At 39.2% G+C, this 11,621-nt stretch overlaps 1 protein-coding gene across 1 annotated transcript in view; it reads left to right on the top strand.

Annotated features, from left to right (window-relative positions):
• Nucleotides 1-10,358, top strand: part of wls (Wnt ligand secretion mediator) — a 26,405-nt gene extending 16,047 nt beyond the window's left edge. The window contains exons 7-12 of the mRNA XM_046051868.1: nucleotides 3,955-4,052; nucleotides 4,216-4,279; nucleotides 5,072-5,215; nucleotides 5,438-5,521; nucleotides 5,668-5,836; nucleotides 9,587-10,358. Coding sequence (XP_045907824.1) covers nucleotides 3,955-4,052; nucleotides 4,216-4,279; nucleotides 5,072-5,215; nucleotides 5,438-5,521; nucleotides 5,668-5,836; nucleotides 9,587-9,696 — 669 coding nt within the window. The 3' untranslated portion in view covers nucleotides 9,697-10,358. The remainder of the gene's footprint in view (nucleotides 1-3,954; nucleotides 4,053-4,215; nucleotides 4,280-5,071; nucleotides 5,216-5,437; nucleotides 5,522-5,667; nucleotides 5,837-9,586) is intronic.
• The last annotated feature ends 1,263 nt before the right edge of the window (nucleotides 10,359-11,621 follow it).

Genomic DNA, 11,621 nt, shown 5'->3' with positions numbered 1-11,621 from the left:
TTTTTTTTTTTTTTTTAACATTCTGCCAATAGAAAAATATAGGTTTTTAAGGTCAACATAAAACAATGTCTGTTTTGAAGAAATTGCATACATTTTGCTTTATGAATATGTTTACCCAGAAGACATAATAGCTTAACCAGGTCAGCAATTTCGCAGTTTATAGATTCCACATTAAAAATAAGACCATACTTTCAGATAAAGGGACCGAGATATTATAAGAGATCTCGGACCAAAAGTCATATGAAAAAGTACACTCATGAAATAAATGAGAACGACTCCGTCTCTGACTCACACAAAGAGCATAAAGGCGAGGCATCAGATCTAAACTTGTGAATAAATTCATTGCAAGGATATTATCTGTGTAGAATTTTTACCAGAATTTCCTTCACTTTGTTGGGGACAAAAACACGATTAAATTCTGACCAGACCGTCCTGTTATAATTTGGGAAAACTGCTTTCCAGATAAAGATAAACACAATACCTTGGTCAAACCAGTCCTTAAAAAACATGGTCTTATTTCTATATGCAACTAGTAACTTGCACGATCTGCTAGGTTGCGGTCGCAGTCTGAAGCGGCTTTGATTTGGATCCCACTACTTTGGCTGCGTTTGAAAAGTCTTTTTTTGCTCAGGAATGTTCCTAACTGAGTGAAAGTGAACCGGAAGTATTTCAGGGGCAGCCATAAGAGCTGTTCTTTCTTTAGCTTTCAGAGAATTCGAACAGCTCTATTCTCTGAAAGCCAAAGAAAGGTACCTCAATGCTTCCTTTCATATCTCCTTTAGCATAGGGTACACCTGACCATCCTTTACAAAAGGAAAGGAGAGAATGCCGTCCCACAATTCCAATTAAACACACAATTAAATTTAAAGCGGCGCACGTACTCTATAAACTACTACGATAAAATCCATTAATCACATTTGGCAAGATCCTTGCAATACAGAAGCACATTATGATACTTTAAGAAGACTCACAATTACCTTCTTTCTTTTGGTTTGTTTTCTTTTGGCTTTTTTGTAATCGAATACTGTTTCAACACTGTTTTATGTTTCGGGTTGTTGAAATAAGCCATTAAGTGTTTTCTACAATAATCAAAACAATTAACCAACCATGACGGATAAAGGAGGTTGATCACCATGTAAGTTACCATTGGCTATTAAGCCTTTTCTCTCTTATGCCATAACTTGCTAATATGCATATATCTTAAACTGATCACGTTACAAGACAGCTCGCATGGGTCTCAGTTATTGTTGACACTGTGAGAATAATGTTGCAGCGTGTAGCCTCACGTTATGTACTGCAGCCTTCAGCAAATTAATACTTAAGTCACAGATGCCGAAACCCTCGCCTTTATAAAGGCAAAGATCAAGTAGGCGTTTCCCACACACTGATTTATTTGTGGCGGCCTGCCACATTATCAACGGTGATTTTTGATTGATTTTGTTACTATTTAAAATGGGTAAAATTGTATTTGACAGAGCGCTGCACAGCGCATATATTCTCTCAGCATCTCCTCTCGCCCCATCGCTCCCTCTCTCTCTCGGCACAGTTATCCTGTCATTCTGTGTGAAACACTGTATTTACATACAATTGGGATTCATGTTGATAAATACGCTTATGGGTGGGCAGGATGAGCTAGCATTCTCAATGTGACAACCCTGTCTGTTATTTAGTGACCGGTAGGCTGCCTTTTTGCTATCTTGGTTATTAAGTAATCCACCGTGTTGTCCTCCTATTAGATGGCCTGCATTACAACAACATGGGCCGCAAAGGCCGTGTCAAAGATGCGCTTTTTGTAGTCCATCTTCATAACATTGTAGTTTCATCACGGCAGGTCACGTCAGTGAAATCCGCTGTCTCATAATTACGTTGCTTAGAAAAGAGCAGTCGGATTCTCTTAGACCCGTCGTCCTCTTTACCGAAGTCCTTACGGATTCTCCTTCACGTATTTCCTTGACCTCATGACGTTTTCCATAAAGAGGAGCTGCAGCAATGTGCAGTATGAGGAAAAATATGGAGTTTTTTTTTTTCTTTTTTTTTTTTAAAATTAAACCATGTAAACCTGTTCTGGTACAACCCCTAAGATTTTGAACCTAAAAATGAGCATAATACCACTTTCTTTAAAACTAAATGTACATAACAGAGAAAATGAACAGCCAACTCCTAATAAGCTTTTTCAACGGCGCTGGTTAAATTTACAGTGCTGTGGGTAAGAGTCACTCTAGCCTGATTGACAGGTCACCATAGTAATGACTCCTGTCGCTTCATGGTTTATTTTCCTCTAAATGGGACCATAACTTACTAAATGAACATCATATTGTATTGACGAAGACATGAAACTAGAGATTGAGACCTTGGTGTTTACTGAGGTAATTATTCAGCTGAGAAGTAGGGTCATTTTACCATTATTTCTAATGGAGCCGGACTTCTTTTTGCAACCAGAAGAGTCGCCCCCGGCTGGCCATTCAATAGAATGCAGGTTTAAGGAACTTCGCGTTTGCATCAGTTTGCTGACCGGAAGCTTCCCGCTTGGTTAAAAACCATGTAGGTCAGGGTCCGGAGAGGGCGGCGGCTGGGTCCGGATCCGGACCACGGTCCACCTATTTATCAGTTTTTCCGTCTTGGTTTTAAAACAGAAAAAACAAAACTACTTTTTTGTTTTTTATTTTTTTGTTCTGATTCTGTTTTGAAACTGGCTCATTCTTTAATTAATCAAACACTGATTAAAAAGAGCCCCCTTTTATCTCACTATCATTTTTGTCCAAGAAACGCAGTTCTTTTCAGCATGGGTTCTGGACAGAGGACAAGTAAAAATGTGTGAGCTGTGACTAAGCCTCAAAATTCCCTGAGCTTGACCTTCATCTCACAAATGACTCGCAGGTCATTCCTATCTGACTGTTATTTGGCCTGTATAGGGGAAATCAAGGAGATGGACAAGACATTTTTCCCGCTGAACGGAGAGTCCATTAACTTGGTGGCCACTTTGACAAACTCCATGTCTGCCTCAGACAGTACGACAGTCTCTTTACCCTCCTCAGCTCTCTGGGCAGCAGCCTATTCTGCACAGCAGGCTGTTTCTCTCATGTGGGCGGGCAGGCTGAGCTCTACTGCCTTGTGCAAGAAGGATTTTGTTTGCTTCTTAGCTTCAGTCAATGCATGAAGGTCTATGCAGCGATGCTTCATCTCTGTCAGGCCAACTGCCTCAACTGGTAACGCGTTCCTGACATTATCTATTCCTAAACCTGGTTGCTTGTTCTCAAGGTTCCACCTGGCACACTCTTGTTTGCAGCACCTGATTTTACAGACTACCTGCTTCATATTTTGCTCCAGAGCTCCAGTATTTGTGTTAAAAAGTCTTAGTTACTAGTGGATGTAGCCACCATGACGTCACCCATTGGTATGTAGACTACCACTTTGAAGTTGGGCTGGCCCGAAGACCATTGTTTTTTTTTTGGTCATCAGTGTGTGAGTCACTGCCTGCCTGCGTGTGTGAGTGTGAGAGAGAGCACTGTTTTATTTATTCCCACAGCATTTTTAAATCATTTTTCTGTAATCCAAATGATATTTGTACATTTTTAGTAACCTTTAGGTTTCCTGTGTCAGGAAATTGACTAACCAGCAGTTGAACCTCGGAAATACTTTGTGTAGTAGAGCTAATATCACATGTTACACTTTGATTATGGTCACAATTTAATATATATTGAATATTTAATCAGTTGCTTTTTAAGAGTTTTTACAACTTACAATGCGGTTTTCATTGATGCATCTGTGTCATCAACTCTTCGCCTGATGTACTCATTCACATTCGGTACCTAAACAAACCCTTCAAAGTTCTTATTTTGGCTACAGGGCAGTAATGTTATCTACAGTGTGACCTTGATCAAGAAGGATTTTACTGCTAATGACATGTATTCCATTATATCCCATCTTTAAGTTTGTTTTGTCCTTTTCTCTCAGGACCAGACGGAAAGGAACCGTTTCTCAGTCTACTGGAAGCAGGTCGGACCAATCGTGTTTGGTTCCTTCTGTCTCTTTATCTTTGACATGTGTGAGAGGTGAGCCCAACGGACTTGTTTTACAAAAATGGTTTAAAAATCCCAACCAATACATTATAATAGGGAATCTTGTGACATTATGTCTCCACATGCTGGTTATGTTGGCTTTTTGTAATGAAATGCTGTGACACATGCAAAAATGTTTCTCTTTTTGTGTCACCAGAGGGGTCCAGCTGACCAACCCGTTTTACAGCATCTGGGCGTCTGATGTAGGAACTGAGCTTGCTGTATCTTTTTTTTTTTTTTTAATTAATTTGACAACAGTATCAGAAAAGGAGCACTCCGTTACCGCGGCAAACCGCTTGTCTGACAGGTAGGATGTTAATGAAAACCCTCTATGTAAATGGCCAAATCATGTTTTTCCGGTTCAGCAGCCAGGAAACATGTTTATGGTTGTTGCTCTGCTCTTTGTTGTCTGTTGTTGGAACAAATTCATGTCTTTACCGGTTGTTTATTTTTTGTCTCATCTTCAGGCTCACATTATCATGACTACTAACAAGATGAAAAATAATTTGGTAACGCCATATGTGAAAGCATTGCCCAGGGTCTCAGGATGATGTGTTTGTGTGTTTTTACCTGGCTTGCCAAGCTGAGCAATGCAAGATTCATCAGAACACCTCCTCAAAAAAACAACACTCCTCCCCACTTGAGTTCCATCAAAAGGAAAAGCCAGATTAGTGTTCCTGACGCTCAGTGGTTTGAAGACATTCGGTACAGAGTCTATAACCAGGGTCATCAAATCTTTATAAGGCCCACCGCTGACATGTTTCTGCTGTGCCTTCAACTTAAGTAAAGTCTTTTTAAGGTTTCATTAATGAAAACCATAACTTACAAAGTATTATTTAAAAGCATTTTTTATGATTTACAGATTTAAAGTTGCTGATTAAAGTGTAGATAAAAGCATTTGTGGACAGACAATTTTTAAGTAATTACATCTTCTATTTATATTATAGTATGCACCACCATTCTCCTGACAGGCTCTTTTTAAAATTTGGTTATTACCTTGACTGTTGCCTCAGATGGCATTCATAATTGTGGCTGGGATCTGTGCCTGTCTCTACTTCCTCTTCCTCTGCTTCATGGTTTTTCAAGTCTTCCGCAACATCAGTGGTAAGAGGACGTCCCTGCCTGCCATGTCCAAGGCCAGGCGCCTGCACTATGAGGTGGGTAGGGGGGTGTGTGTGTGCATTTCTAATTGTTCAGCATCATGAATTAAAAAAAAAAAAAAAAAGACCAGTTTGTTCATGATTTCTACAAAAGGATTTCTCTGCTACATGGAGTATGTTTTTAAGAAATTCTGAATCTTTATTGCCACATAGGTTTACACATGCAAGGGATTTTCTTTGGTGTTTTGTTAAAAACTCATCCCCTTTATCACTCTTCAGGGTCTGATTTTCAGGTTCAAGTTTCTCATGCTGGTCACTCTGACCTGTGCTGCCATGACTGTCATCTTCTTTATCATAAGTCAGGTGAGTGCCATAATGTTAGGAAATCAGAATGTCCATTTCCTGTCCCAAAACATAGAAGCACCCTGCCATACAACCCTCTGCCTTTAAAACAATATGTGTGGTGTATTTATAGTGTTGTTGTTTTTTTTTTTTCCCTCCGTGTCCAGGTGAATGAGGGCCACTGGCACTGGGGAGAGCACACAGTGCAGGTGAACAGTGCCTTCTTCACGGGCATCTACGGCATGTGGAACCTGTATGTCTTCGCCATCATGTTCCTCTACGCACCGTCTCACAAACGCTATGGAGACGCGCAGTCGAGTGGTCAGTGCATAACTGGTAACTACATATTTCTTCTAACTTTCTAAAGAAAAGATGGCGTGTGTTGGTTGTAAATGCTTTGTAGTAGTCTTTTAGGATGAAACATTTTCAGCCATTGTAGCAGTTAAGTCTCGGATATAAGCAAGACAAAGAATTAAATATAGAGTAAGTATAGTTAATTAAGTATAGTGATAGATGTAGTTTAAAAAATTGTTTCACATTTGCATGAAATTGTCTTAATGCTTTAATATTGATTGGTTAGATAGGTCTCAGTTAAATTCAGTCCAGATAAAAACCCTTTTGTTTCTTGTGTACTTTAAGTTTTGGTTTGAGATCTGGGAAAATATGGTGCTATAATTGAATAAGTATTACTGTTGGTGTTGCATAAACAAACCTTGTCATTGTCTGAAAGTTATTGGTTAAATTTCATTAGTGTCAGTAGCTCTCGCTCCATTCTGATAGGGGAGTAAGTGTCTTTGCTCTGCTGTAAAGCTGCCTATTCATTCGAACTTTGTTTTTTTGGGGGGGGGGAGATCAGTGATTCACAAGGACCTAGATTCCCAGGGGAAAGAAGGGTCTCTTTGGCCCGAGAGGGTGATTCTAATGGACACCAGGCTTCCTTCCAGACGGAAAGGAAGGGAACAGTGAAGAGAGGATGGGGGTGGGGAGGAGATCAGGAAAGTAATGAAAACCATCCATCTCCTGACGTCCGTGACGCAGGGAGAGAAAAAGAGGGTTTGAAGTTCTGAAAGCTTTCCCTGAAATGCGTCAACCAATCTCCTGGGAGGGGCGCCTCTCTCCAAGTTTCAGTCTCTGTTGATTTACTTTATCAACTCTTGAGTTTCACTTCTGTTTCGAATATGCAATTGTGCTACTGCCTGCCTTAGCCAGGACACTCTTGGAAAAAAACAGTTTTTCTGGAATAAAGGTAAAATAAAACAATTCAAAATCTAAAACTGTAACAGAATACAATGCTGAGCAGCTCTAAGGCATTCTGGGTTGCTTTCAGATATGTTTCTCCTGTAGATCAACTTTTAATATTATCACTGCTGATTCAACACACACACACAGGCGTGACTGATTCTTTAAATGTGCATATGGCACCTTTTTTACGTCATCAATAATATAATTTTTATTCATTTATAAACTCCTGGACTTTAATAGCTCCTGTGTTTCACCAGGTTTTCTGCTCACGTTCAAAGTTCTGCACATTCAGAATCTATCTGGGTTCTCTGACATTTCCAGAATAAAGGAATATTTTGAGAAAAGAAAATTGTAAAATTTAAAAAAAATGTATCCTCCGTCAAAGTGATCAATGCTACTTCACTAGATGTGCAAAGAATCACAAAACTCACGGTTCTGTTCAATCCATGGTTTAGGGTATTTTTTAAATGTGCTACTTTATTGGCTCTGATGTAGCTGCCTCTCTCGTCTGTAATCACCACTCTGTAGTCTTGCTCAGTGTCCCTGGTTGGCTACACGTTACGAAATAATAATCATAATAATCAAAACTTACAAGCAGAGGTGGAAAGTAAATTAAAATTACTCACGTTACTGTAAGAGTAGTTTTTTGTGTTCTTGTAGCCTACTTTTGCTCATGTAGTTTTTACAATGTGTAATTTTACTTTTACTTAAGTAGCCTTATTTGAAATGCGATGAATCGTCTCCCCATTTAGAAAGACGCTGTGCGCATTTACGTCCGAGGTAAAGCAGCATAACGTCATTGAGTATTTGAATCTCCCGACACCCCGACAGGATCGGTCGGGATGAACTGACAGCAGCATGAAAGTAATTCGTTAAAGCACAAAGACATAGCCTTTTGAAACCTATTTACGGGGGGGCTACCGTCTTAAGAGGAGCCGAGCTCCCCAGTAGTTTCCACCCTGCCTACAATCTCAACCATCAGATGCCCACAACAGGAAATAACGTTACTTTTACTCATTGATTAGTTTTTCTGGTGCCGAAATGTTTCGCAGTGTTGGTGAATTATTAAAAAACTACTTAACCACTTAATTTTGGGTTAAAATGCATTGTAACTCGCAACCACTTCGGTTTCAAGTGCAAGAAAAGCAACAGTTTTATTATGCAGTGTAAGCGGTGTTTACCCCGAGAAACCAACCTAGCACCTTGTTTTGTTTTTTTTTGTCATCAAACATGTGCAAGCATGTAGAGGAAGGGGAGGGGGTTGCACTTCTCATGACAAAAGGTCTCCAACATTGTTTTGCACCATTGCTTGGCAAAGTAATTATCAAACGAACTAAAATCAAAAGCGCTACTTGGCAGGTATGATAAGCAGCCCAGTATCTGTCCAGTTACACCACTGAACATGTCTGAAGTCACAGCTGGGGGTTCACTCAATGGAGGCGGAAGTGACTGCTTTTAAATCAGTCACTGTCTCCCAATCCACTCACTCTAACTTCAGAGTTTAACACAGGATGCGTCTGTCTTTTCTGTCGTTTCACTGCAGCTCTGCATCGCGATGTAATGTTGCGTATTTATTAAAGAAGTAGGCCTAACAGCAGCAGTAAAACTGTTTCTCATACTGTGGTGAGAAACAGGTTAAACTTTGCAATCAATCCACGGTCCACCTTCGTGCCGCACCGTATGGAGGGGATCCATACCACGGAATCTGCGATCCGTTGCACCACTACTATCCATGGTAGTGTAAGGGTGATTTAATTCTTGCATGTTTGTGGTGTTTTTTTATTTTATTTTTTTTTTTTTTTGCGCGTGCAGGATCATAGCCCCTATATGTCAACATGAGGAAAGGTCAAGATAGGCTATTAGAGTAAAAATAAGTCTTGTCTAGTCTATTGCATTAGACTAGACAACTTGATGAGTTTATTTTTTAAGTAGCCCATTAAAATACAAATGCAGTGAAGAAGTTCAAGTCCACTAAAATTTGTGATTTATTTTCACTTATAAAAACATCTCAAAACATCCCAACCCTTCGTTTTTTCATAAATCGCTATTTATAATCACTATTTATTAGCGTACTCATAAATGCCAACAGGGTTTATGAAGCTGCAGCTTAAAAAGGATAACCGCGTCTCGCAAAACTCTTGCATTCCAGCAGCAACCTCCTGTGAGGTCCAGTCAACACATGTATGGGCGAACATCATTTTTAAAACAAGACAGTGACCAGGTTATCTGTCTTTCAATCAAGGTTCAGTTAGTCTGGACTAATGCAAGTTTCCCCTTCTGACAGAAGCAGAACCCCATTTGGGACTGTAGCCTACTAGATGAGACAAGGTGGTGAAACGGGAATCTAACTGAAAACACTTGTGATCAGGTGATCAACCTCACCACAAATCCACACACGTTAATTTCAGCGCCTCTGATAAAGTGCAGCTTGCAGCCACTTCAGGTGGCTCAGAGAGGACAGACAGAGCTACAGCTGTATCATCTTATTCTCCCGCTAATTTGCAGTGAAATGTTAACCGTCTGTGTAGCAAATAAACTGACTAGACACTGACGGACAACAGTGGTGTGATATATTATGGTTTGATCAACATTATTGCTGGTGACAATCCCATAGTCGCTGATGAGCCCTAAAGCCTCGGTCTCTCGCGCTCTCTCCCTCCCGTGCATGTAACATTAGTTAAGCGGAGTAAAGTTCAATTTGCTGCCTCTTTGTTTATAAAAATCCTTTTGAGATCCGGGGCTTTTCAAAAAACATCTGGGGCCCAGGGCTTACGACGCTGCTGGTACTGACGTTCTGTAATGAATCATTTCAGTGTTGATGATGTGTCGTTTTTATGTGTGTAGGAGATGCCGGCACAAACAGTGGAGAAGACATACAGCTGACTACTACTATCACCCATGTTGATGGCCCCACTGAGATCTACAAGATGACTGGCAAAGAGGCCCAGGAGTAGATTTCACTGTAAGACTTTAAGACTCCCCTCCCTCTACCTACTGCTCCATTGATCACCTCCCTCATATATGTAATCAAACAGGCTTTTCTCTTTACATCCCCTGGCCCTAAAACGGCATCAACAATCCACAGTGACTGTCCTCTTCCAGCACCAAACCCTCAGCTGTGTGATTTTGTTACATGTCACCCTGTTTCCAAATGTATCTCTAAAGGCTGAATATTATCTACACTCTTATCAGTCCTTTTCATTTCATGGTGGAGTTTTTTTTATTTTATTTTTTTTTTCTAACATTTCATACTCTGTGTAAACTATGTTGTGTTTGTAAATGTTGCACAATGCTTCTGACACCAAAAAGATATTGAAGTGTAAAGAAAACCATTTCTTGGTGTTCAGAAATTGCATTTGGCAGCCGTCACACTCCTGTTTTGAAAAGTACAGTGTGGTGAAACTAAATTGTTTGTGAAGATCTGAGCTTTTGACAAAGACGGACAAGATTTTGTGGATACATTTGGTTAGCCACTTGGTTATGTTTTTCCACTTAATCGCCTGTTATATAGAGTGTGTCACAAATACATATTCTTCTATGGAACTTAGATCATGTTGAGTATTGCTGTCAATCTTAGTCTTTCAAGGAATAGGTTTTTTTTTTTTTTTTTTTTTTTTTTTTTTTTTTTTATTAAATATCTTTGGGGAAAATGTACAGACAACACAGCCACTTTCGGAAATGCATACTGTACGTTCATTATGTTACATTGTAGATATCTATTTTTTATAAAGTGCTTATTTTTAACTGCACAATATATGCATCAAGCTCTATCAATGTTTTTGAAGTTGCCTGTAGCCTGGTTCTTAGTTTTGTTTTTTCTTTTTATGCTAATTTAAATTAAAAAAATCTTTCCTGAACTTGTGTATTGTCATAGTATTTGCTCTTAATGATTCATGAGTCCTTACTTTTAGTCTTATTTTCCATTAATTTAAAGACAAATCAAGGGAATGTTACTTTAATATCTTGGTCTTCTGTGTGTCTTACCTCATACCCTGTATAAGTTCTTCATACTATACTGGATAAACTAATCACAAAACTGGGACCTTGAGTGTTTTTGGTATAGTACACAGTTGAAGCACATTGGCTGAGAGGCTTTTTTGAAATAAACAGGAATACAGTACTTGAGCCAAAAGTTTTGAGTATGAACATGTGTTCCTGTGGGGAGAGTGCGCCTCTGCAAGGCTCAGAGCAGAACAACAAACCTGCTTTCTCTTTTCTGTACAGTCAAGTTAGCGAGAGAGAGCGCTATTGTGAGACAGGAAGTTGTTTCTACCTACATTTTGAATTTGTGATAGTTGTGAGATAAAGTTGACATGTCTGCATTTTCATGTGCTGTTACATAGTATTATCTTCAAGAGATTTGGTGTTCACTCTACTACATTTCAGAGGAAAATGTTAAATCCACTGGAATATGGAAAAATGTTGTCCAATGTGTCCAGTTAACCTCCCCATTAAGCTTTTACCTTTTTTAGAAATAAAATCACTTCATACAGTATTATACATATAGTATTGCTGTTGTGAGGTAAAAAATGTCAGGAATGCCAACTTTTCAGGAACTTGTTTTTCAGTTTGTTTTTCTGCCTTGTATTAGTTTCACAATACAACGCATACAAAATCATCCTAAAGAACTTAAGCTAGTTTTCTCAGATCATAGAGAAGCGCCTAACCCTTAATTAATCTTTCAATTAAATTTTATTGTATAGCACCAATTCACAACAGAAGTTCTCATTGCACTTTTCATATAAAGCAAGTCCAGACAGTACTCTTGTGTGATTATTATTTAGAGACCTTAAAATTCCCACCTTAAGCAAGCACTCGGCGACATCTTCATCTTCGGAGCAGTAACACGTTATAGGTTTGTCTAAATTGGAAACACTAG

The sequence above is a fragment of the Micropterus dolomieu genome, linkage group LG06 (assembly GCF_021292245.1).
Source record: "Micropterus dolomieu isolate WLL.071019.BEF.003 ecotype Adirondacks linkage group LG06, ASM2129224v1, whole genome shotgun sequence".
NCBI classification, from domain to species: Eukaryota; Metazoa; Chordata; class Actinopteri; order Centrarchiformes; family Centrarchidae; genus Micropterus; species Micropterus dolomieu.
Note: the sequence above shows the minus strand (reverse complement) of the source record. Positions and strands in the feature narration are given on the sequence as shown.